General features: G+C 56.1%; 1 protein-coding gene across 3 annotated transcripts in view; it reads left to right on the plus strand.

The window, feature by feature from the left end:
* Ergic1 (endoplasmic reticulum-golgi intermediate compartment 1) overlaps positions 1-23,548 on the plus strand; it is a 73,170-nt gene extending 49,622 nt beyond the window's left edge. For all 3 annotated transcript variants that reach the window (XM_078052455.1, XM_078052453.1, XM_040273758.2), the window contains exons 6-10: positions 3,299-3,403; positions 4,958-5,018; positions 8,364-8,464; positions 11,157-11,279; positions 21,660-23,548. In XM_078052455.1, the coding sequence (XP_077908581.1) occupies positions 3,299-3,403; positions 4,958-5,018; positions 8,364-8,464; positions 11,157-11,279; positions 21,660-21,767 (498 nt within the window). In that variant the 3' untranslated portion in view covers positions 21,768-23,548. The remainder of the gene's footprint in view (positions 1-3,298; positions 3,404-4,957; positions 5,019-8,363; positions 8,465-11,156; positions 11,280-21,659) is intronic.
* Positions 23,549-26,614: the final 3,066 nt, after the last annotated feature.

The raw sequence follows: 26,614 nt of genomic DNA on the forward strand, positions 1-26,614 counted from the left end.
CCCTCACTGGGCTCTTTCCAGCCCTTTCCACAGGAGTCTGGAGCAGATGAGCCTGGGGGGGGGCGGGTTTAGTAGCCAGCTCAAGGACAACGGCCAGGACCTGGACGCAGGCAGCCTGGCACCAGGACCCCAAGCCCACTGCCCACAGCTGCCGCCTCACAGCTGTGTCCTGTGGCCAGTGCATCTCCGTGCTCTGGGCCACCCTCTGCCCAGACCCTTGGAGAGCAGAGACCCCACAGCCACCTCCTGCGCCCTCATCCCCCAGCCTCTGGCCAGACTGTGTCACAGCCCCCTTTTCCGTCCATCAGGATGCGCAGCTATGCATGGGGACCACAGCCTCCTGTGGGGTTCACATTCCCAGCTACCCGCTGCCCCGCCGAGGCTGACGCAGGTGGCCCCCCCAGCAGCCCCAGGAGGGGAGGGGAGGGGAGGGGGAGGCGCAGGCTCAGCCTGAGCTCTGGAAGCATCAGAGATGCTGACGCAGGTGCCACAGTCACCAACGTCCTCTCCTCTGCAGCCCGGCGGGTGCTGGCATGAGTCAGCACCTGTGATGGCTGTGTGCAGCAGGGGCCCATCCCTGAGTCAGCCTCTGAGGCCACCGCGGGCGGCAGATGCCTGGAGCCAGCCTCCCCCACCTGCTTAGCCTTAGGAGCCTTGAGTCTGAGCTGTGCCCGTGGCCCGTCCACAGGAGGCCCCGTCCACAGGAGGCCCGTGCTGGTGGGGGGCCAGCTCCAGGAGTGGCTGGGGGCTTCCTTACCTCCAGGGAGGGCCGGCCACAGGGCTGGGAGCTCTGGGCCTGTGGGTGGAGGTTCTCGTCCTGGTCAGCTGGGTTTTGTGGCCCTCGTGCATGCTGGGCAGGTGCTCTGTCCCCCTCGGGCTCTCCCCAGCCCCGCGAAGGTTCTGAGAATGTTCCCTATGTCAGCGAAGCCAAGTCAGCAGAGCCTCAAGACTAATGTGCCCCCCTCGAGCCTGGCGCCTTCACCCCCCCTCTTCCAGGGCACTTCTCCCGGATCCCCATGACAGGTGTCTTCATCCCCAAAGCCAAGCCACTGACTGCCACCTGCTCTGTGCCACCTCCCTCACTCCCTGTTTTCTGGTGGGGACGGGGCGGCCACCACCTTGCCTGAGGCCCCAGGAAGCGGGGCTGGTCTCGAGCCCAGGTGTAGAGCTCAGCTGCTGCTGCCCTTGGCTTTCTGGGCCCCGAGCAGGGCCAAGCTGTTCCTCATGCCCCAGGCGGGCCCCATGGGCTGCCCCGTCCACTGCAGTCCACGGCCCGCCTGGCCCGGCCCTGAAGCTCAGGCTCCGCAGGGTGCACCTGGAGCAGACGTGCTCTAGGTCAGCACTGAGATGACCCCGGCCTTCTCACTGTGACACCCGAGGTCCTTGACACGTGACCGCCTCCCTCTCAGGCCTGCTGCCGTCACCCCTGCTTTTCGGGGCTCCGCTACTCCAGCTCCCCTAGTTCCGTACGCTGTGCTGTCACCAAGGGCCACTGAGAGAGGTGCACCCCATGTGAGCCAGAGGAAGGGGCACGTCCAGGGACATGAGTCAGACCGCAGCTTTCGACGTGGGGACTTAGCGGGTGTCTTCACTGCTGTGAGCCTCAGTTTCCTTTTCTATATGAAGAGAGTGACCAGGTGCCAGGCCAAGGATCAGAGGTCATTCCTTCATTCAGTAAGGGAAGCACCTGTCCAGGTCGGGTCTGAGAGAGCAGGGGACGAAGCAGACAGGTCCCTGCTGGTATGGACAAGATAAGACAGAAGACAAGTGCTCTAGCAGTTAAGGGTTGTGGTGCTCTTGTGGACAGGGGAACAAGGAAGGCCTAAGAGGTGACACCTGAGCATAGACCCAAAGGAGGTGGGTCGGCCATGGTGAAGAGGATTCCAGGGAGAAGTGGTGGCCACAAAGGCCCTGAGGTGGGACATGCTGGGCAATGTCCCAGGCAGAGCAGGGAGGCCAATGTGGCAGACATGTGTGAGCACAGGTGACAGTGGCAGAGAGGACAGGGCAGAATGCTTGCCAGTAGCCATAACCCAGCACGTGAGGATGTGAACTCAACTACGTACTAGTTTTTCAATGCTATAATGAAATACCTGAGGCTAGGATGGATATAAAGTAAAGAGGTTTATTTGGTTCAGTTCTGGAAGCTGAAAGCCCAGGGTTGGGCAGCCCCATCCATTTGGCCAGTGGCATCATAGTGCGTGCAAGAGGGACCACGTGGTGACACAGGAAGCCAAAGTGAGCCGAGGGTCTGGCTCTGCTATTTTTATAGCCCACTTTCAAAAACTAACCAGGGTCCCAGGAGAACTACAGCAGTCCCTTAGTGTCCCCTCTGACCTGTGGCCCTCCACTCAGGCCCTGCTCTCAAAGGCCCCACCTCCCACGTCGTCTAGGGAGGACCAAGCCTCCAACGCGAGCCCTGGGAGATGAGCCACATCCACACCACAGACAGAGAGCCAGCCGGGGAGGGTTTGGGGAGGAGCTGAGAGACCAGCTTGGTCAGTGAAGGGCCTAGACCAGGTGGGGACAAGGCAGGCGCTGAGTGCCCAAGGCAAGGCTGCCGTTGCTGTCTGTCCAGAGCCTGGCCCAGGGCCTCTGCGATGGCTGGAGAGGGGCAGGCACTGGTGTGCGGGAAGGTGGTGGACAGGGCTCCTGACGGCCGGGATGTTGGGTGTGACCCCAGGGCCTTGGTCTGCATTGCTAGGAGGGGAAGGTGAGCCTTGTGCAGGAGCAAGGAGGTCTTGGGGAGCCGTCACCGCCCGAAGCTTTACCTGTGGCTGTCAGCTCTGGGCCCACAGGTTCTTGTCTCAAGCCTCCCTGGAGCAAGGCTCTGCCACGCCTCGAGACCCAGGGAAGGAATGAGGCTGCCACAGTCTGTCCTCAGGGCTCCCCTGTCCAGGGCGGTGGGCATCCTTGGGTAGGAAGTCTTGGTTGGAGTTCAAGGAAGACCCTTGTCCTGTAGCCCAGAGACCGTGGCGGGTGCTGGGGACCAGCCACTGTCTCAAGTCCTGCTTCGTGCCAGTTGCCCCGGGGTGGGGGGGCACCCACATTCTCCCTCAAGGTTACCCCAGCTCCCTCCTCAGGTAGGTACTGTAAGCCCCACCTTCTACAAGAGGGGAGTCCGAGGCTCAGAGAGGTGAAGTGGCTCCTTCAAAGTCAAACAGCTGGAAATGATATGAGCCAGGATCCAAACCCAAGTCTGACTCCAGGTCTGACTGCCTGTGCTGCACCTGGATACCACAGCCCCTGAATCCCATCCTGAACAGCCACACTCCTGAAACTTGCCTTTCTTTCCCAGGTACCTGGCAACTTCCACGTGTCCACACACAGTGCCACGGCCCAGCCACAGAACCCAGACATGACGCACATCATCCACAAGCTGTCCTTTGGGGATACACTACAGGTGAGCAGGGCACACTCGGGGTGGCATGGCCAGGAGTGAGGGTACAGTAGCTGTGTCACCTGGTCCCCTCTGTCCTCCTTGGGCACAGGTAAATGCCTTCTGGGGGGACCGCCCATCTGAGACTCTGCCTCTCCGCCCTGCTCCTCCTCCTCGTTTCTGGGGGGCCTGCCTGCAGTGTCGAGAGCAGCACCCCGACACGTGCTCGTGCCAGGACTGAGGGACAGCGGCCCACACTGTGTCCTTAGTGGGGAATTCTGACTTAGTGAGAAATTCTTTAACACGCCCCCAGCTTAGGGCCATCCACCCATCGTTGCCATCTGTCTGTCTGTCCAAGAACCGCCCACTGAGCACCTACTAGCTGCTGGCGTGGCTCACACCAGGAGGCCAAGCCTGGCCCCTGCCCAGGTGGAGCCTGTGGGATGACACACATTCACCAGGTCACTGTGCATGTGAGCGTGAGATGAGCCACAGACGCCGTGTGGAGGGAACGTCCGGCACCGACCTCCACCCACACCCACCTCCACCTGGGTCAGAAACCAGGCTTGGACCCCTGCCCCAGAGCAGCGCAGGGACAGGCTTCCTCCTCCCTTGCAGACTCCCCTTCCTGCCTGATGAAAGCCTGTGGCTCTGAAGGGCTACTCAGTGACCACGGCCAGAGGGCCTGGGAGGATCAGGACGATCTTGGGTCACCACCCACTGCCCACCCGGCTGCAGCCTGCCCTGTGGGGGCCTTGCTCCTGAGGCCGCCCCCTGCCCTCCTTCCCCTGGGGCCACCAGGGTTCTGTAGGCTCCTCAGGTTCCAGCTCAGACCGTTGGCCTGACTCATCCCCAGTCTTGGTGTCCCTTCCTCCACGAAGCCTTCCAGGGTGTCTGGCTGCGTGTCCCCTCTTAGGGTCCCCTGGTGGCATGCTCCACTTGCGGGGTGCTCATCCTCCTCGGCTCAGCTATTTCCCACCGAGCCCTAACGAGAGGTGGCCGTGGCCGTAGCCCACTCTGCAACTGCCCCTGCCTGGTGGGTGCCTGCCCAGGTGCCCAGGAAGAGTCTCTCCACAAGTCCGTCTGTCCCTGCAGTGGACAGTGGGAGGCCCCAGCTCTGGGCACCCCATCTAGCCTCCTCTCTGGCCTTCTAGAGGGTGGCAGGGCCTCAGGAGGAGTGCAGGGTCCAGAGTCACCCGAGCTGGTGTGTCCCTGTTGGAAGAGCTCAGCTGGACGCCGGCAGCCCTGGTCCAGCCTGCTCAGCTGCTCAGCAGTGGCCTGATGCTGGACAAGCCTGGGTGCCTCTCAGGCCTTGGGGTGGTCTTCTGTGAAACAGGCCAGTGATACATTGTGAGGGCCGTAAATGAGCGACATGGGGCGGGGGGGGGCGGCAACAGCGCACCTACTAGGCGCTCGCAGGGGAAGGCCACTGCCTCCCCACACCCAGCCCTTGCTGTCTCCTGCTCCCCACAACCCTGCTGGACCCCTCAACCACGAATGAGCACCCCAGACCAGGCTCTCATGGCCAGTGCCCCACGGCCAGGGCCTGTCCCCATGGCTCACTGTGCTTCTCCACAGGTCCAGAATGTCCACGGAGCTTTCAATGCCCTTGGGGGAGCCGACAGACTCAACTCCAACCGTGAGTGTCCTACGGCCCTTGGCCCCGGGAGCCCCCCACTGCAGGTGGAAGGGGACATGGGGTGGACAGAGGGGACAGGACAGAGGGGCTGGGGGAGGGCAGAGGGGACAGAAGGAGGGCAGAAGGGATGGAGGGAGGGTGGAGGGACAGGGGGAGGCAGGGAGGATTGTCACCAGTGCTGCATGCAGTTCTGAGTGGAGACACTGGCCTGAGGGTGATGGCCAGGCCCAATCCCACTCTCGCTCCAGGAGGCCACTGCGAGAACATCTCTGGAGGTGGCCCAGGTAGCACCCCTGACTGCCTGCCCCTCCCACCCGAAGTGGCTCCTCCCCTCTTCTCCCTTGAAAGAGGACAGCCATCTGCACACACCAGACCACACACAGGTGCTGCACACCCCACACTCACGCACGCTCACACACAGGGGCCCAGCAGGCCTGTCTGCTCTAGCCACCCCCCATGCTGGACAGGTCACCTGCCTCATCCCCTCACCCGAGCTCTCTGATTCCCCCCCAGCCAAGGATGCGGTGAAAGGAGACACCCTCCGCTCTCTGCCCACCAGTCAGTCAAACCCCTGTCTCCCTGTGACCCTGTGAAGTCTACCTCCTTGAGCAGAAGTCGTTTTTAGTTTTTTGGGGCGCACAGAGCATGAGCTGCTGACTCTTCGGCGTTATTACGCCCATTTCCCCCCTGCACGTGCCAGCCTGGGAAATGACCTGTCCCTTCAGACATTTGTTGCTCTTTGTTGCGGCTCCAGCAAAAACATAAGCCCATGAACTGGGGACCCTGCCTTGCCCACTGTCTGTCCCCAGGACTCAGCCTGTGCCAGTAACCACCAGGTGTGTGAGCCATGCTAAGGAGTGATGAGCCGTCACACCTGGACATCACTTGTAGGAGCAGTTATCAGGTGGCAGTGTGGTGACGGGGGACCTTGGACTCCAGAGTCAGGCTCCACCACTCCGCAGCACTAGGAACTTGGAAGTTGCTAACCCCCGAGCCTCAGTTTCTTCATCTGTAAGATGGGAGCATCCCTTCCACCTCTCACAGGGCCTTGCCATGAGGATCAGCAAGGGGTTGTCAAGGGCTCAGTCCGTGAGTCGCACTGCAGGTGCCCAAGTGCCAGCCTTTCTCTTCTTTCCCCTTTGTGGTGCCAGTGGTCCACTTTGGGAACAGTTCCCATGGCCACACCTAGGCTGTTCTTAGGCAGAATTGTGTCCTGTGTCGTGGCACTGAATGGTGTGCAACTCACACACGCAGGCTGCTGGTTTAACTGCGGGTTGGAGGTGCAGCAAGAGGAGAGCCCCTGCCTCGTGTGTGCAAGGCCTGGGCTCCAGCCCAAAAAAAAGACAAAGAAAGCGCAGCTTTGAAGCCCATCCCACTGGTGAGGTGCAGAGGAAACCAGGGGGCGCTGTGTTGATGGTGTTGGAGGGGCGCAAGGGGACCCGAGATGAGCCTGTGGTCTCCAGGAGCCCTCCGCCAACCCCCGCGTGTGCCTGCCTCTAGTGGGCATCTGGGGAACTGCATCAAAGCTTGTGAGCCTCGGGTTCTGCTAGAGAAGAGCACTGGAAAGAACCAGGACAGCTGGGAGAGACCTAGGGAGACGCTGCTGCGGGGTCGCTGTTGGAAGAGTGAAGACAGGAGCCAATCAGCCCTGGCCGTGGGGCGGGGCGAGGACGTCCTGTGTGCCCATGTCCTGGGAGGCCCCATCAAGGCCTGGGCAGTCAGGCATGTTGAGCACCTATTGTGGCGAGGTGCTGGGGACATGCGGGTGAGGACACAGGCTCCCTGGGGCTTGGGTTCCTTGCCTTGGCCTTGAAAAGATGTCCCTGAAACTCACTCCTTGGAGAGTTAGAAGAAGACGGGCGGCCCCATACAAACCCCTGTCTGCAGTCACTACACGGGCACGTGAGCCAGTCCTGTGTGGAAGGTGGATGTGACGGTGACCGTGAGGTTTCCCTGTGACGGCTGAGTTTTGCATAAGTTCTAACAAAGATAGTACAGGTCTGATCTGGGTAAGGCATTCATTCCTTCCGAGTTTAATGCTGTGCGCATTTGGGACACCGTATGTCCAGGGTGGTCTTGGGCTCCTGGATTAAATGCTGAGACCCACCCATGGCCCACTGACCTGGCTCTTCACAGGTGAGGTCTTTCGATCCCAGGGCATCCTCATACTCTGGGCTGAGAGCCATTGGACACAGGTGGGGCTTCCTGGGTCCAGCTCCAAGGCTGCAGGGCTTTCCCCAGGTTTTTCTGAGGGGTTAGCCTGATTCTGTTCCTTCTGGAGACTCCACAGCGGCCAGGAGGAAGTGTGCCAGGCTGGACCACCAGTGAGTCCAGGACTAGACCTGTACTGGCCTGGTGAGTCTCCGTGTTGTCTTAGGTCTAGGTCTCCGTGTTGTCTTAGCCCCATGGTCCCAGACCTGGATGCCTCTCCTAGCATCCTAGAAGGCCCGGGAGGATTCTTTCTGCCCTGGTAAGACTGGTGCCTCAGGGCTGCGGCTGGGTGCTGGACCCTGGTGACCTCATGCTTCTCAGTAGCTGATTCACCCGCTCCTCCATTCACGCTGGGCCAGCAGCTTCCATCCGTTCATTCATACAGCAAGCATCTGCTGCCATCTGACCGTACCAGGCCCTGCGCAGGGCTCTGGGGACCAGAAGATGAGTGAGGCCAGGTCCAGGCACCTCCCCGTCCGGCCTGTGGGGGAGGGGCCGGAGTTGTGTCAGCAGGGCAGGGCAGGGCAGGGCTGAGGTGGCAGGATCCAGGGCCAGTCACTGACAAAGGGGAAAGGAATCGGCAGCTCACGTCACTGGGCTTTTCTGGTTGGCAAGCTTTTTCTTTTGAAAACTAAAACTCTTGTTTGTTTGCAAGTAAAGCTATGTGAGCAGCGCCCACGGTGGATGGGGTCTCTCTCAAACCCTGCCTTCCTCCCCAGGGCCAGGCTGCTCAGGGCTTCCTGGGATCTTTCTAGATAATTCTTACAGGTGCCCACACCCGTTAGAGAGAATGTCTCCTCCTGTCCCAGCTCACAGAACGTGCTGTGTACCCTCTTCTGTCCCTTGGTTCTTCTCACTGCATGACACCTCTGGGAGTCTACCCTCCCGGCACCCACTCTAGAGGCTGCCCTGTTGTTAGACATTAGGCAGTTCCCAGAATTTTAATATTATGTACAGTTCAGGAGAACATCCTGATGGTGGACTCTCGGGTCCCTGGCATCCAGGGCGGTGCTTGGTGGTGACACTGGGGAAAGAGCCCCCTGCAGTGCCAGGGTGTCAGGACTAAAGGGATAGAAAGAGCTGTCAGCCAGGCAGTGCCCATCCCCTGCTTCATCCTGCCCGTGCTTCCCGCAGCCCTGGCCTCCCACGACTACATCCTGAAGATCGTGCCCACGGTTTACGAGGACAAGAACGGCAAGCAGCGGTACTCCTACCAGTACACGGTGGCCAACAAGGTGCGTGGGCGGCTGCCAGCCGTGGTCGAGTGCGCCCTCTGCCGGCAGAAGGCGGAGGTGGCGGGCGGCTGTGCCCTGTGATTTCTGCTGATTTTCTTCCAGGCTCCTGGGGCGAGGGGACCTTCCCTCCAGGCTTGACTCTGGGTAAAGATGAAAAGACCCAATCCTTGCCATCGTGGGGGGTCTCAGAGTCCAGGGGAGAAAATATAACCAGGAGAAAGGGTGTGAAGTGTTTGAGGTCCCAGGATTGCTGATGCCTCAGGGTCCTGCCTCTGGTCCTGGTCCTGGTCCGTTGGGCTCAGAACCTGATTGATGAGCCCGTGATCCGCACTCCAGCCCTTGAGCTGATAAGCGCTTTATCCAAACTTGGGAGGCTGGTTAATCGGGCCAGGTTGGCTGTTGATTGATTGGCTGTGGAATAACGGGGATGGCCCAGGACCCCAGATCTCAGAGTCATGGAGAAAGAGCAGATCTTGGCAGGAAGCAGAGTGTGGTTATGGAATGAGTGAGTGGAATGTGACAGCCCAACAGTTAGTGGCTTTGATCCCAGACGCCTCGGGCCCCTCCAGAGATGACCTGCCAACGGGCTGTACGTGCTGGAAGCTGGTTGGTTGAGATACCAGCCGGACAGGTGGGGGCTTCCCATTTACCACCAGAACTTGCCTTTTTCTGATCCAGGGCCACCAAACCCTTCAGGAGCCATGATCATTTAGCTCAGCTGAAAACAACCAGAGCAGGGGTGCTGTCGTTTGCTGGGTGCTCACCACGGGCCAGGCCTGCAAAGCTCTCAGCCTGTGTCCTTCCTCAAGCATTCGCAGCTCTGATACTGGGAGTGGGGACACCCCCTGTTTTACATATCTGGCCACCAAGGAATGGAGCGGTGGTCATAGAACTAGGTAGTGGCCGAGGAAGGATTAGAACCTGGTTCCCCTGGGCTCTAGGCTTGGCCTCTTGATTATGTCACCCACTTGGGTCTGAAAAGGAGCGGTGGAGTCAGCCCACCGGAGAGCTGCTGTCTATTGGTGACTGAGGGCCCCTCTACCCTGACCCACTGTAGACGGGCATTCTGGTGGAACACGGCAGGACAGTGCTGTTTCTTTGGTTCACTGTGTCAAGGGGGGCATCTTAGTCCATCTGCTGTTGCTATAACAAAGGACTTGAAACTGGCTGGTGAGGAGGAGACGTTCAGTTGGCTCACGGTTCTGCGGGCTGGGAAGTTGAGGAGCACAGCGCTGACATCTGCTTGGCGTCTGGTGAGGGCCTTCTTGCTGCGTCATAGCCTGGCGGAGGGCATCACCTGGAGAGACCGAGCAAGCAGACTCCCTTGGTCTCCTCATAAAGCCACTGATGCCATTTGGGGCCCCACCCTCTTGACCTCCTCTAAACCTCCCAGTGATCCCACCTCCAAACACCAACAACATATGACCTTGAGGGACACATTCAATAGTAGCATCACCCTCAAGTTCTGACAGCAACTTAGCGACGCAGGACATGGTTGTGGTCTGAGCAGGAAGAACAGGGATGCTGGACCACACCCAGTTCAAGTCCCAGCTCAGTCATCACCAGCTGTGTGGCCTGGGACCTGCCCTGTCAGCTTTCCATGCCTCGGTTTACTCATTTGTCAGATGGTGACGTCACAGGACTGCTGTTCAATGAGGCGGTGTGCAAAAGTGCTCAGCCACAGAGAAGGCCTTGGGTCAGTGACGCTTACCGTGGCTATTTTTTGCTCCTTTCCTCTGTCCGCAGCTCTGGCTGTGACCCAGGCAGACACAACCCCATCAGCTCTCCCCCGAGGAAGCTGCTGTGTCTTGCTCCAGGCTCCTGTCCCCAGGCCTGGCCAGTGCCCAGGGCCAGAACAGCTTGCTCAGCGTGCCCTCAGCAGGAAGTCCGGCCCTCTCCCTATTATCCCTGTGAGCAGTGTGAGATGAGGGTTGGAGGTCCCCCAGTTTAGGTCTCCGTTTGCTGTAGATAGTGGGAATAGCCCAGAGGCGCCCAGCACCCCAAGTGCCCAAACTGGAGATTCTACAGGCCCTTGAGAGTTGAGATGGGGAAACCAAGGTCCCAAGGGAGGGAGGAGCTGGCCCAAAGCCACTCTGTAGGTTCAGCCCCTTAGCACCTCTCTGGTCCCAACGTGCACATCTCAGGAACCCTGAGGCAGACAGGGCCTCTGGCTGTCAAGGTCTGCAGTATCGGGGACGGCCGGGGTCTGCCTCCTCCCGCAGGCTGCAGACTGAGACCCTCTCTGGGAAAGGGGCTTCCTCCCCTCAGGGACCCAGCACCTACGTGTCTGGGCTGCCTAGCCCACCATTGTTGAATTAATGCAAGGTTCTGCCTGGCTCAGAAGTTCTAGGGGGAAATAGCCTCTACTCAGCCTGAGCCCCCCAAAAATCTCTTCCTTATCCATCTCTGCTTTCAAATTCATATTTTAGTTCCTATGCTGCTTCCCGGTCATGTGGTCCATTTCCCACAGCTTAAGAGTCAAAAATGTCCCCCAAGGCTGCCATCTGAGTGCAATGCCAGTGGCAGAGTCCAGGGCCTGGAGAGGAGGCCGGGGAGTCTGCTCCACGGGAAACAGGAGAGGCCCTTCCCCAGGGCTCGGGGACCCTCTGCAGTGCACGCCCACCCACTGGCAGGCAGCCCACCGGGTGGGTTTGTGCTTCTGATTCTCACAGTGGTCCCCTCCCCACTGCAGGAGTATGTCGCCTACAGCCACACGGGCCGCATCATCCCCGCCATCTGGTTCCGCTATGACCTCAGCCCCATCACGGTCAAGTACACCGAGAGGCGGCAGCCGCTGTACAGGTTCATCACCACGGTGAGTAGCCTGGCGCCGGGCTGCCCTGCCGTGGGTGCCTAGCCGTGGGTGCCTACTTAGGAGCTGGGCTCGGCCCCCAGGACAGGGAGGACGTTGACAGCAATGGCCCTCCACCCGAGCGCACTCTCCAGGAGGACGCTTCCCAAAGACCTCCATCCAGCTCCAAGGGGGGCTGCTGGTCCCAAGGGGTTTGTTGGTTTATTTTTTATTTCTACATTTATTTTTGTGGAAATCATTCTTAGCAGGGTTCATCCTTTTCTGTAGGCTTTTTGTTTGTTTGTTTGGTACCAGGGACTGAACCCAGGGGCACTCGACCTATTCTGTATTTTATTTAGAGTCAGGGTGTCCCTGAGGTGCTAGGTTGCTGAGGCTGGCTGTGAACTGGCGATCCTCCTGCCTCTGCCTCCCCGGCTATTAGGATCACAGGCGTGGCCACCGCACCTGGCTTCTGTGTAGATTTCACAGTGAAAACCTGGACTCATTTTTTCCGTGCCTTATTTCTGGGTATAGCTGCTCGCCGGTCCAGGTTTCCCTCCCTCCTCCCTCCTCCCCCTGCCATCGTCTCTGCCTGGGGCAGCTTGGAGCTGACATCTGTTTTCTTATGTGCTCAGTACTTCTAGTAGGTACACAGTTTCTGGTCTCCCATTCAAAAGGTCCTTGAGGATAGAACGTGAGGTCACAGTGTCCCACTTCAGCCAGAGGCTCAGGTGTTGGGGAAGCTGGAGTCACAGAGGTGGAAGAGGTGGACTGATTTTCCCTACCTCACAGATTTGGAAACTGAGGCCTATAGGTAAATACAGCATTGGAAGGCCCTATCAGTACCTCGTCATGCGTATTTGTGTGTGTGTGAAAAATATTTTTTTTTTCAAGAGTCAGACTCAGAGATTTTGGGGGGGCCCTAGGCTGCTCCTAAACTCTTGGGCTCCAATGATCTCCTGTCTCAGCCTCCTGAGTAGCTGGGACTGTAGGTACATAGGACTGTATCTGGCTTCAGACTTTTAATAATGGTTCAAGATCAGAGTCTAGTCCCTGTGCTTTGGTTCCTGTTGTGACTAGGTCTATATTAGTCAGGACTTTGACAGAACCTGTGGAGCTGGCTTCAGGGGTACTAGTCTGGATCCAGCTACAAACAATGTCAGGAATAGGTCTCTCTCCATCTTGTGATCTGCTTTTCTCCATATTGGCTTCAATCTCAAATAGAATAGGCCGGCAAAAAAATAAAATGCCTCTTCCCTGGTAATTCCACCCAACTCTCAGAAGAAGAGTGCTTTGGTTGACTCAGCTCGGGACCCCAGTGTCCTTAGAGCTTGGAAAATGGAGTCCCCTGGTTGGCCAGTCCTAGGCCTTGTCCCACCCTAGAGCCAATGCCATTCAAACCACAAGGACAAAGGTTGTTCCTTTTTCTTTATACATGTACTTTTTTTTTTTTGCATTACAATTCTTATTACACATATATACCACAGTTTTTTACATCACTGGTTGTATATAAAGTATGTTGACACCCAATTCGTGTCTTCATACATGTACTTTGGATAATGATGACCATCACATTCCACCATCCTTGCTAATCTCCTGCCCCCTCCCTTTCCCTCCCACCCATATGCCCTATCTAGAATTCATCCAATCCTCCCATGCTCCCCCTCCCTACCCCACTATGACTCAGCTGCCTTATATCACAGAAAACATTCAGCATTTGTTTTTTTGGGATTGGCTAACTTCACTTAGCATTATCTTCTCCAACGCCATCCATTTACCTGCAAATGCCATGATTTTGTTCTCTTTTATTGCTGAGTAATATTCCATTGTGTATAAATGCCACATTTTTTTATCCATTCATCCACTGAAGGACATCTAGGTTGGCTCCACAGTTTAACTATTGTGAATTGTGCTGCTATAAACATTGATGTGGCTGTGTCCCTGTAGTATGCTGTTTTTAAGTCCTTTGGGTATAGACAGAGGAGAGGGATAGCTGGGTCAAAGGTGGTTCCAAGGAATCTCCATACTGCTTTCCATATTGGCTGCACCAATTTGCAGTCCCACCAGCAATGTATGAGTGTACCTTTTCCCCCACATCCTCACCAACACTTATTGTTGTTTGTCTTCATAATAGCTGCCATTCTGACTGGAGTGAGATGAAATCTTAGAGTAGTTTTGATTTGCATTTCTCTAATTGCTATACATGATGAGCATTTTTTCATATATTTGTTGATTGATTGATTATCCTCTCCTGAGAAGTGTCTGTTCAGGTCCTTGGCCCATTTGTTGATTGGGTTATTTGGTTTTTTTGGTGCTTAGCTTTCTACACAGAAAGGACTACACAGAAATGACAGACTTCCCTTCAACAAATGGCACCAGCCATAAAGCTGGGACTCCACATTGCAGATGGGGGAAAGACCGTTGCCACACGTGCAAGGAAGGAGTCGTCTTTAGAATCTCTATACAGAGAACTACGAATTAGTAGAAAAAGTTACACAACCAGAGAGGAAAACGGGGGCGTAACTAGGCTGTGGAGTTCTCTAGAACTTGGAGAAATGAGATTCAAACCAACAGACCCAGGTGGCCCCTGCACACAGGGGTCATGAGAAACCTGCCTCTCATGAGAGATGGGAGTATGAAGTGGGGGCTCCTTATGCCACTCGTACCCAGGTAACTTGTCACAGCCACCCTGGAGGAACATACACAAGCCCTCTGACCCCCATCAGGGGATCTGATAGCAAATGATTTCGCCCAAGGTCCCACAGGCTAGCCTACCCCAAGTGGGTCTGGGTGCTAATAGGTATTCTTATTCTGCTCCAACTGTTTGCCCAGATTAGGCCAGATGCCAGGGTACACATGGGTGTCCCCGCAAGTCCATGCGGGAGTGACTTGTGGGGTCTGTAGCACTGACTGGCTGAGAAGCCTCCCATGCCCACCTCTCACCACAGAGCTGAGGAGGCGTTTCCGTGTCCCCAGCGCGTTCCTCACACACCGAGAGCAGCTGAGGTGCTGGGCCCTCAGATCACTCTGCAAGTGGCTGAGAAGCGAAGCCACTTCACTTGTACATTCAACATGGCTGGATCTGCCACACGCAGGGCCTGTGCTGGGCAGGGACAGCTGAGTGGCCATGAGCCCTGCTGAGCCCCAGGTGCAGGAGGCAGCTCTGCCCAGTGACAGGGCCCAGGGGAGGTGCCGATCCCACTGGAAGCCCCCGGCACTGAGCCTCAAGGGCAGGTGAGAGGGCCCTGGGAAGGGCCCTTGCAGGGACCATTCAGTCTCCTCCATGTGGACAAACCCCCTCCCGGGTCAGGCGAGCCAGTGTCCTTCCCAGAGCTGGCGTTTCCCCACAGCCACCTGGGAAGATCTCCTCCCCCACCCAGAGTCCAGACCTCTCCAGGACTCCTTGTCCCTCCTCCTCCCTGGGCCACCCCACACCTGCACCGTCCACTGGGCCAATGAAGCCTGGGCCTAGGGCCATGCTGCCCCAGGCACCCCCGTCAGTGTTCGTGGGCCTGGGGGTTTCTGGAGGCCCCAGGCTGCCATCTTGGTTGCTAGAACAACCGTGGGGTCAGCCCCGATGAGCCAGCCGGCCAGTGTCCCTGGCAGATGGCGTCATTGTGGAGCTTCAAAGGCCCTTGTCACGGGGCAGCAGATGCTGGGATGACAGGAGGGCACACGTGCTCCCGGGAACCCTCAAGGGTGGGTGGGGCAGAGAGGAAGGGGACACCTGCTCTCCTCCCCTTTCTCCCTTTTCAAAGCAAACACTTGCGTGCGAAGCCTTCGAGTCCAGGTGGGGGGGCCTCTGCAAATAGCCCCTTGGAGGGGCTGCTGATGGAGGAGGCTTAGGCCTGGGTGTCGTCATGTGGCGGCTGCAGGCCTGCGGGAGCAGCTGTGGGTGGCTGGAATGAGGGGCAGGGCCCTGTGTGTGCTCCCTGCCACCAAGGGCCTGCTGAGCCAGGCTGCCCCCAGGATTCCTGCCTGCAGAGGACTTGCAGACCCCCACCACCTGAACCCCCTGCTGAGCCCTCAGCCAGGCTGTCCCCAGCTCCCCGCCTTGCTCAGGCCTACACTGTGTTCTACCAGAAAATCCTGCCACCAAAGGAATAAAGAGATAATACTTGACAACACTCAAGGGGCTCCCTCCCACACACACACACTTGTCCCCTGCCACCTGCTTTAGCCCCTTTTCTGAGATGGCTATAAGTGGCCCATGCTGACAGATTGGATGGCTTTGGACGTGTCAGATCTCTTTGCTTGTGTGGTTTGTTTTATTTTAGGGGGAACACCCAGAAGTCATAGCTGTGACAGTTGTGGCCCACCAAAAAGTGCCAGATGCCACTCACGTGCTCCTGTTGAATGGTCCATGGCACCTGGTATCCTGCAGAGCCAGGGGACCAGGGGGTTTTGCTGGAGTACGCTCTGCCCACTAGCGTGCTCCCTGACACTTTCCTCACTGGGAAAAGAGCCCGCCAAGATTTAGATTGCGCTCCTTAGTCACCAGGTCCGATAATGGCCTGCAGGCCTGATTTCCCTCTGTCCCCAGTGTCCAGCATGGGGCTGGCCTGGACACAGGTGCTCACAAATACACAAGAGACAACTGCTTACAGAAGTAACCATCGAGTATCCTTATTAAATACCTACTGTATGTAGGTGGTTTCACAAGGATCCCCTTTGACCCCCCCCCACCCCCAGATGATGCTGGCCATGTGTTGCATAATTTCAGCTGAAGCTCGGAGGATGCAGAGGCGCATCCAGGATCGCCCTGGAAAGAAGTCGCTGTCCACCCGAGGCTGGGTGGCTTCAGTCTTTCAGGTCCCATTCCCTGTCTTGGCTTCTTTGGGTTTTTGTGTGCATTTGCCTGAAACAAGAGATTGCAGCTAAGGAGAGCCAGCAAGGAGGCGCGGCCTTAAGAACTAACCAGAGACTGACTTAGAACTGAGAAGGAGGCCTAGGGAGCAGGCAGGGGAGGACAGGTGCTCTAGCCATCGCCAGGCCCTGGGTTCATTCCCAGCCCATGCACACGCACGCGCGCGCGCACACACACACAAAACAAGGTTTTAGTCACCAAGGTTGTGTGAGCTGACACTGGAGTAGGAGCACACTGTCCACTCTGTCCTCTGCCTGAGTCTCTCTGCTCTCCAGGCCTGGCACAGCGCAGGCAGGTTGTACATAGGTAATTAACAGAGATCAGACAGATGGCGGGCGGGCCTGGCTCTTCTTCTCCCAGGTGTCCTCTGTTGTCTGAGTAGTAGAAAAAAACCCGCAGCAGGACTCACTGATGGAGGCCTACGCTGAGCAGAAGCTTTGGTTCAGATCCTGCTGGGGCATCTGAGCTTAGCCAGATCTCACTGCAGGTGTAAACTGGGGACAGGTTGACCCACCTGGGCCCAGAAACAGAATTGGAGCCCCTGGCTTTCCTGTGCCCAGTTCTGAGGTGGAAAGGGGGCATAAGACAGAGCAAGCTCCTTCGTAAAGAGGAGACTCATTTTTAAAGTTACGAAGCTTCTTATTTCCTAAGCTGCAGGTGGGGTCCCTTATTTCTGGATATTTGGTGTGCACACCTCCTTCTTACAGAGAAGAGTCTCCTGTAGAAGCCCCTCCGTCCAGGGGGAGAGGCACTGAGGGTGTCTGCGTGGGAGTGAGCCAGGGAGTGTCACGGGAACAGCAGCCCCCTACACACACACTCCCAGACCCAGGTCTGGTCACCTGGATTTGCTTTGGTAGTTCTGTGACTTGGACGGGCTGGTCCCTCTCTGGTCCTCTTGTCTCCTCATCTGTGAGAAGGGGCCACAGTTGCCAGGACTGAGTAAGGAGGCCAGGAGAAAGGGCATGCAAGGCCCAGCATACAGAAGGTTCTCAACCAAGGAGTTGGGAGGAGGGTGGGGACTGAAGCCGTTCTAAAAGTGGCAGGGGTGAAGGCAAGGGGTCTGGCAGGGTGACGTGACTGGGCGGAGTCAGCGTTCCTTCCGTGACAGTCCCCACCCCTGCCCTCACTTGGGTGTCCTCATGGAGGCTCCAGCCTGTCTGCCGCCGGCAGCCTCTAATGGGACTCAGGTTCGTTATTCACTTCCTCAGACTCTGACTCTGCCGCAGGCTGGGAAAGCCACACTGACTGGGGAGGACAGGGGGTGAACAGTTCCTGGCACTCAGGTCACACCCCGGCTGGACGGCTGTCCCAGTGCTGATGGCAGACCCTGTTTCACAGACGAGGGAAATGGAGGCTCGGGATGCCAACCTGGTGTCCTTTAATTTCTGACAGAGGTGGCCTTTCTGGTTCAGCAGCCCCCCCTATGCCTGCCTGTCCCCCGCCTTGGGGCCAGGTGGAGAGAGACAGCAGCCAGTAGTGTGAGGGGCCAAGGGAACAGGCATTCGCGTGTGTATCAGGCCGTGGACACTCACTCCAGCCCCGCCAGCCCTGAGAGGCACTGGAGCCGGGGGAGCATGCAGGCTCAAGGTGACAGGAGCAAGCCCGGCCATCTCCATGATGGTGTGGCACCCACAGGGCCCAGGCTGGACTTGCCCGGCTCTGGCAGCACCCAGATTAGGCGGGCAAAGGGTGCCCCCTGCACCCCCCCCACCCCTGTCTCGCCCTCTGCACCCTGAGATAGGTCTGTTCTCCTGACCCTTCTGTATGTGGAAGGTCAGCAGATTGTGGGAACTAAGGGTCATCTGCTCCATTTGCATTTATGCTCATGGGGGATCCTGCCCATCCTGCAGGCCAGGTAGATGCCAGGTCACCACCGTCTTTCGCCAGGGTTGCCCCAGCCTCTCTCAGGCCTCAGCATCACCCCTGCAGGTCCAATCCCTCCCACATCAGCCGAGCAGTGTGGGCTGGGCCTTCTGCCCGTGTGGCACAGCTCCCTGCAGGCCACTCACTGCGTCCGGACTTGAACGTGGTGGCGGAGCAGGTGAGGCTCAAGACCCTCCACGGCTTCCTTTGCCGTGGTTTCACGGCCCACAGACAGCCACAGTCCAAAGATACTAAAAGGAAATACTCAGACGTAAACAAGTTTACGAGTTTTACGTAGCATTCATTACAGTGTATTGTTAGCATTGCTCTATTTTATTGTTATTTATTGTTGATCTCTTGCCGTGCCTAGTTTATAAATTGAACTCATAGATATGAATATATAGAAAAAAAACAGTATAATTGGGGTTCCATATCATTCGTGGTTTCAGACACCCATAGGGGGTCTTAGAACATGTCCCCTAGGATGAGGGAAGATACGGTAATGAAGCAGGGGTAGGGCAGACTCCAGATTCTCTTAGCTTTGAGGAACCCCTGGAATGTGCTGGGACTCCCTACACACCTCCTTGGTTGTGCAGAGACCAGCCCCTGCCACAGAAGCAGGGTGCCAGGGACATTGCTCAATTGAGTGACACTGATGGCTATGCAGGGAGCTCACCACAGGGTCCCCCTTAGCCTTAAGGCTGGTGGGGCCAGTGCTTAGCAGCCCCCGTGGTCCTGGGGCCTCGGTTTCCCCAGGCTGTTTCCCAGTGTGCACAATGACGGCATCAGACCGGGTGCCAGGTGTGTGTGAGTCACAGGCACTTGGGTGCCTCACTGAGGCTGAGTGCGGATGGGGGGGCGTGGCTATTTTTTGCTTTGCTCTCCATTGCACTTAAGTCACATTTTCCTATCCTCTGATCCAAGCTCTAAAAGCATTTTGTGGTATAAAATCTCCCATCATCTGATCCACTCCACCAAAATAAAACCAGCTCCCTGCCGTCACCTTCCCTTCAGAGAGCTCCTGCGTCATGCTTGGAGGCTGGCAGGGAGTGGCCTTGCCGCTTAAAGACACTCAGCATAATCCCCCAGCGTCCCCAGCCTCTTCACTCCCTGGGGGGCTGCTCCAGTTTCCTGGGGCTGTTATTCCTGGAATGCCAGCTGCCCCACTTACCAGCCATCCGCACAGACCTCCTCTGTCTGTCCCAGGCCCTGTAAGCCTCTGCTTAGCTCATCTCACGGAAATATCACTTAAAAAATAAACGCAGCTCAATTTACCCTTCCCTCTCACTGTGGCTGGCTCCAGCCTCCCCCACTTGGCACCAATGCATCTATTAAGTGCTGCCGTCTCTCGGAGCCCCGCAGGATTGCATGTCAGTCACTGGCCACCCCCTCAGCGCCCCCCGCCCCCAGACTCCAACATAGCCTTCTTCTGAGATCTATGGTCATTTAAATGCCATTTTATATGGCATGGGGAGAAGAGTGGGGGCTTGGGAGGCAGACAGACATGCTGTGTGACCTTGGACAAGCTGTTTTCCCCGCTCTGAGCCCCATGGGTACAGCAGTAAAGAGCCCCTCCCTCAGGGGGCTCTAGTGCTCCTGCTGCCCTGTGGATGGGTGGCATTGGTACTTCTGAATGGCATGAAGTGGGTACTGAAGGGAAAAGACGTTTTCTTGCAAGGCAGAGGTGGCAGGACACACCTAAGTACTGGGGAGAATGAGGCAGGAGGATCACAAGGTCAAGGCCAGCCTGAGAATGTTAGGGAGCGGTATCCGACGTAGGAGGATTGGAGTGGGGCTCAGTGTGGAGAGCCCCGGGTCCACCCCGTGCTTCAGCCTGCAGACCTTCTGTGACCTTCTCTTGCCGTCTGTCATCTGTGTTTCAGTTCCTCCAAGTCATGAGAAAGCAATTTTTTAGACCGGGAAACCTTCAGCTGGGAGTGTTGATGGTAGAATGAACGTGTGTTTAGCACACACAGATGCTCCTCAACCCATGATGGGGGCATGTCCCAGTAAACCCACTGTAGGTTGAAAATACCAAATCAAAGATACACTTAATAGCTGGGCGTGGTGGTGCACACGTGTGGTCCCAGTGACTTGGGAGGCTGAGGCAGGAGGATTGCAGGTTCAAGGTCAGCCTGGGCAACTTAGCGAGACCCTATCTTAAAATAAAAAAAATAAAAAAGGTTGGAAGTGTAGTTCAGTGATAGAGAACCTCTGGGCTCAATCCATAGTGCCAAAAAAGAAAGAAAACTTACATTTAATGCCTGTAACCCACCCAACACCATAACTTAGCCCAGCCTACTCAGAACACCCCGTTAGCCTGCCGTGGGCTATGCATCCCACAGGCTATTTTATGCTCTAGTGCTGGACTGTCGTGAAATTGCTGCAGACCCCACTGAAAGGCCAGCAGCATGCTTGCACGGACACACTTTCACAGCGTGAGGAGGTCCGTCCACCCTACATTGAGTATTCAGCAGGTGGGGCTTTGCATGTCTGCGATGCAGGCGGATGTCACTCTCGGAGCACAGGCTCCCACACTTTGAACCCCAGCCACCTGCAGTGGCATTGCACAGCTGCTCCAGGGTCTCTGTGCCTCTGTACAGTGGGTCCAGCATCCTAGGGGTGACCTGGGGCTTCCCTGAGGTCTGGGCCTGCCTGGTACAGAGAAGGCACCGTCAGCGTCACCTGCTCTGCCATCGTCTTCACGATGTGCCAGCAAGTTAGGGAGTGCACACCTACAGGCTTCGTCCCTCGTCACCCCTTCTACCGCTGCTCTCTACCTGGGGACGTTTGACCTCCAGGGGACATCAGGCAATATTTGGAGACATTTTGATTGTCACAACAAGGGGGAGAATGTAGTCTGGGCGTCACATGTGGAGAGGTCAGGGACGCTGCTGAACACCCTCCAGGGCACTGGACAGCCCCCCACCGTGATGAGCCAACTGCTGGCAAATGCCAGGGGCTGTGAATGACGGGTCCTGATGTCAGCTCTTCCGGAACCCCATCAGCCTCTCCCTGCCTTGCCATGCCTGCCCTGGGTGGGCTTATTGGGTGGTTGTTTGTCCAGTACCCCCCAACTGAGATGACCCAGGCTTCCAAGAGTGTGAGGTTTGTTTCCAGCCCCAGCCCCCCCCAGGCCAGGCTACCGACAGCCCACCCCACGTCGCAGACCCAGGCTCAGGTCCCAGGATTGCCACCTCCTGGTTGTGTCAGACCTTGGACCAGTGGCACTGCCTTTCAGACTCGCCATCCTTCATCTGAAACTGGGATTATAAATAACCAGTCAATGTGGAGTGGCTGTTGGGAGGACAGGCTCCCGGGTGCAGGCACACCTGTGTTCAGGTCACAGCTCTGCTCCCTAGTGAACTGGGGGTGACCTCGCTGACCCTCAGTTTCCTCGCCTGTGAAATGGGCCTAATAATTCCTCACAATGGAATTATTAGGGCCTTAATCCCTGTGGGAATTAAGGGAGCTGATGTTGGCGAGCATTGCTTTCGTGATTAACATGAAATTCGCCATCTAACAAGTGGTTTTCTCTCTGAGCCCTGAGTACTCTGGACTCTGTTGGTGTCCACACAGCAAGCACTGAGTGTTGCAGAGCTTGTGATGCGGGAGGGTCTGGCTGGCGCTCCTTCCAGCCCTGGCCTCTGACGCATGCACACCCCCTCTTTCAGATCTGCGCCATCATTGGCGGGACCTTCACTGTGGCGGGCATCCTGGACTCCTGCATCTTCACAGCCTCCGAGGCCTGGAAGAAGATCCAGCTGGGCAAGATGCATTGACACCCTCCAAGGACCCAGGGAGGCTGCCCTGCCCTGCTCCGTCGCCCTGGCTCCTGCGGCCCTCTCCCGGCCCTGTCTGGCTTCCTCCCAGCCTGCGCGTGGGAGGCGTGGGAGGCGGGGAGGCGAGAGTGGCTCGAGGTCCCTCAGCTACCTCTTTCCCCGTGTTTCATTTTAGATAAATAACACTGCCTAGAGTCGTGGTGTTCCTTTCCTGGGGAGCCCCAAGACCAGAGTCAGGCAAGGGGATGCTTTAAGATGTTGGGATCCCCTCCTGGGAGGGCTGTGGCCCCTTGCTTCTGACGGAACAGTCCAGCATCCCCTGGCCAGCTGCCATCCAGGCTTTGACAATCTTGCAGCCCCGCCATGTGGACACACTGATCGCCTGGTGTCTCTCTGGGCAGCTATGGTGGGCTCTCAGCCTTGGGACCAGCCTGCCCACAGGCCCTCCCACCTGGCGCCGTCCACCCAGAACGGCACTTTCCAGGCCAGCCCCTGAGATTTGGCGCTGTAGCTGGAACTCTCCCTTCTGCCCTGTCCCTCCTGCCCCAACTGGAGCCCAGGCTCAGGTCCTTGTCCCCACCCCTGTCCTGTTCTTCCAAGAAGCAGATGCCCGTTTGTTTGGCAGCAGCCAGCGGTGGGGTCTCAGATCTGCCCACTGGTCACAGGAGGGTCACAGATTTCCCTTCCTCTCCTGTCCTTGTCCCTCTGAACCTCCCACCATTGTGCCTCGGCCTCTGTGCTGTGTGGCAAGGGCATTTCTTGGTGGAGGGGCTGGTTCCCCCTGCCAGGCGCCCCCACTGTCCTGTTGGAATCTGCAGTGGTGGGGTGGGGTCTCATGTGGGAAGTTGCCCTTGAAGCGCAGATAGTCATGGTTTACATACTGTCCAGACAGAAGCATCCTTCCTGCAACCCTCAGAGGAGGACATCTTGGCCTCTCCCAGACAGCCACCTCTGGCCCCAAGGCCTTAGCTGGGGGAGCAAAGCAAACCAGCCTGTCTCCGCCCTGCAGGCCTCCACCTGGGGTGCCCGAGAGTCCCAGGACTTGGACCTCTTCAGCGTGGTTCTGGCCCACTTGCCATCAGCTGCCCACACCCTAATATGTTCCTAGCCCCTGGGGTTGCCCAGTGTCCCCCAACTCCTTCTGAGGTGGGTCCCCAATCCATGATCCCCCTCATCCTTCCCTTTGGGTCCTGAGAGGGAAGGCCAGTGGTCCACACATGAATTCCACCCAGCGAATTCTAGCTATGCCCTCCAACCCACAGAGCCCCGCCTGTTTCCCAGTTTGTATGGAAATTGTTTGCATACTTTTGTAATGAATGGGGAGTTTCCAGTAGAAAGATTTTTTAAATTATCTATATGGATAGCTCAAGTCTCTGCCATTTGTAATTTTTGGCTCCGAATTCCAATGAGCAAAGTTTCCCCTTTTGCATATGAGTTGATGTATGTGTAAGCTGCCTTTGGTTATTTCTGTTTTTTGTGGCCACTTGGATGGATTTTTTTTTTTAATCATTCCATTCCCAGTTATGGAAAGGAATCCCTTTGGTGTATGAATCCCGGAGCCCCATGGAGGCTGGTAGGGTGGGGCGGGTGGGAGATGTGAGCCCACGTTTATGCGTTTTTTTAAAAAACTCTGAGCACATGGGGGACATCAGTTTCCTATGGAAGGTCGGTTTCCTCTGACTTGTTATTCTTATAAACAAAATCTCAAGGGAAAAAAAAATGTTTTCTTTCCCCACTCATAGCGTTCAAATAGATTATTAAAAGGCTGATTTTCAGAAGTATTGCTGTGGGATTCTTCTCTTTTTTTTTTTTTTTTTTTAAACATACATTTAGTGGTAGATGGACATGATACCTTTCCTTCACTTATTTATTTTCATGTGGTGCTGAGGATGGAACCTAGGGCCTCACATTCTGCCCCAGACCCAGCCAGACCTGCTGAGGGATTCTTTCTGCCCTGGCTGTGGCTGGGGAGGCCGGAGGCTAAAAGCAGGCAGAATGGAATTTCATTTCAGAGAGCAGAGTCGGAAAGGCTGAAAAGAAGATCTTGGGGGACCAAGAGAAGCACCTAGAAGACAGGAACCACTCGCCTCCCGGTCGTCTCTGCTTGGAAGAGCTGTAGAAAAGGGGCTCATGGTGATCAAGTCTGACCACTGGCACCCCATTTCTATTAATGGGACGATCATGACATCACAGAGGGTTCACAGGCCAAGCATCATCAGCTGGGTCAGACACCTACAGACCTGACGCTGGCCAGTTGTGTTAAAGTATTTATCCAAAAAAGAATGTCTCCTGCTCAGTCTTAAGCACTAGCGCCTCTTTTTTTTTGGAGGGGGTCAGTTTGGGGGTGGAGCTCCGGGCCTCTGGCACACCAGGCAAGCACTGTACTCCAAGTTACACCAGCCCCCAGCTCCACTTGTGTACAGCTAAACACTGCAGTTGTGTTCTGTGCTGGACATTCTGCTGCAAGACAATAAAACAGGTGGGGCATGGTGGCCTGCGCTTATGATCCCAGCCGCTCAGGAGGCTGAGGCAGGAGGGCCACAAGTTCAAAGCCAGCCTCAGCAACTTAGCGGAGGCCCTAAGCAACTCAACGAGACCCTGTCTCTAAATAAAATATAAAAAAGGGCTGAGAATGTGGCTCAGCACCCCTGGGTTCAATCCCTGGTACCAAAAAAAAAAAAAAAACCAACCAGGATGGGCGCGGGGGGGGGGGGGGGGGTGGGGGGGGGGTGGGGGGGGTGGATCTGAGAGGATGATCAGAAGGTAAAGGCCCTGGGGTGGAGCCAGTCCTTCATTCCTGCTGAATGTTCCTGGATCTGCTGTCTTCCAGCAGGTCCTACTCTCTGGGCCTCTGAAGCCTCCTCAGAACAGCACCAACACCCTGGGGACAACCGGGGCTTCAAGAAGCTCACCTGGGTGACAGGAGGTGCCTCACGAGCCCTCCCTGCTCTCTTACATCCCTCTGACACCCAAAGCCGGTGGGCCAGCCGAGCACACTCACCCAGCCGCCACTTAATGTGGGCGCTGCCACGTGCTTCATCTGTCCCGCTGTGATTTAATGAAGTCCTAGTTAAGTCAATGACGGACGGCTGGAAAGGAGCCTAGCCTAGAAATTGCATGCTCTGGCGAGGGTTGATGAAGGCCAGCTTGTCACCCCAGGTCCAAAGGCCCATAAGTCACATGCAAACAGGTCCGCATGTGAGGACTTGGCCGCAAGGACCGTCCAGGTGCCTAAGGTCTCACTCCACCCAGAGAAACCAACCCTAGAGCTCAGGCTGATTATGCCACCAGACAGTTCTGTCAGAAGGAAGAACCTACTGGGATTTCTCAAAGGGCGGAAAGACTGGTGAAAGTGCTTTAAGTTGACACCCGGGGAAGGGATAAATGGCACATGTATGATTTCTCCTTCCAATAAAATTTTCCAATTATCTAACCAAATGTGGATCCCAGTGGCCCCACATAAGAAGATTTCTGAATGTGGGGTCACAGAGCAAACCCACAGAAGGGTGGGTCACAGGCTGGGAGCTGGGGAGTCTAAATAAAAAAGCTCTGCAGGCAGTGGTGGTGGAGAGGGGGGTCCTAGGCAGACAGCCCCAGGGCCTGGGCTGGGGCCTCCCGGGGCGGAGCTTGGGAAAGAGTCAGGTGCCACAGCAAGGCACCTGAGGAACTGGCTTGGGTTTTATTACTATGTCACAAATTATTTTTTTTTTCTTTGCCTGCAACAATGTGGCAGGCCACTGGAGGTCCTGCTCTCTTCTTAAGAAACGGGTTTTGGGGCTGGGGTGCAGTTCAGTGGTGCCACGGGTGCTTCGTGCTGGGTTCCAGCCTTGTACCAAAAGCAAAACAAAAAAAAATAATAATGGAAAGGAACTGGTTCCAAATTCCACAGCAGACACAGTATCCAATAATGTGAAAGGCATCACTGGGGAAGAGATACCACTGTCCCGCCCCGGGCGAGGTGCTGGCCTCTGTCTCCTTCGGACCCAGTGTGCTGTGATATTCTCTGTGGGTGGTGACTGCTCTTTGGTCCTGTTTCTTACAGATGGCAGTTAGTGCCTTTTTTTCTTTTTAAATATATATTTATTTTAGTTGTAAATATACCTGTATTTTATTTATTTATGTGTGGTGCTGAGACTCGAACCCAGGGCCTCACACATGCTAGGCAAGGGCTCTACCACTCAGCCCCAGCCCCAGCCCCAGCCCCAGAGTTAGTGTCTTTTTAGGAAGGAAGAAACAGACTCACCAGCGAGTCCTGGTCACACCGCAACAGCACAGCACGTGGTAAAGATGGACTCCTAGCCCGGGTCCGCCTGACTCCAGGTTGTCCAAGAATTGCGTGGTTCTGCCTCAGACCCAAGATCTGCCTTATGTCAAAAAAGAAAACTGGAAAAGGGGTAGGTTCGGAGCAGGAGGAGCTTTTGTTTCTTCCTTTAAAACAAGCTGTGAGGAAAATCTGCATTGCCCGTGGGCAGGTATGGCTTTCTAAAACTTTTGAGACCCTTAAGTTATGATTTTGTGTGTGTAAGTATTCTGGGGATGGGAACCAGGACCTCAGGCATGCTAGGTGAGTCCTCTGTCTCTGAGCTACATCCCCAGCCCTTAAAATGTGATGTTGATTATACAGATACTACATGTTCTTAAACCCACTGCAAGAAAGACAAAAAAATAGTATGAAATTTAAAAAGGAAAAATTTAAATCATCCATAAGCCCACTAATCAAAGGTGATTGTTAACATTTTATAGATGCCTTTCTGTAAACCAAAATGAGATCATCCTGTTCATATCATTTTGCAGTTTCCTTTTTTCTTCATTTACTAATATACCCAAAGGACTTAAAAACAGCACAC

This window comes from Ictidomys tridecemlineatus, chromosome 1 (assembly GCF_052094955.1).
Source record: "Ictidomys tridecemlineatus isolate mIctTri1 chromosome 1, mIctTri1.hap1, whole genome shotgun sequence".
Classification (NCBI taxonomy): Eukaryota; Metazoa; Chordata; class Mammalia; order Rodentia; family Sciuridae; genus Ictidomys; species Ictidomys tridecemlineatus.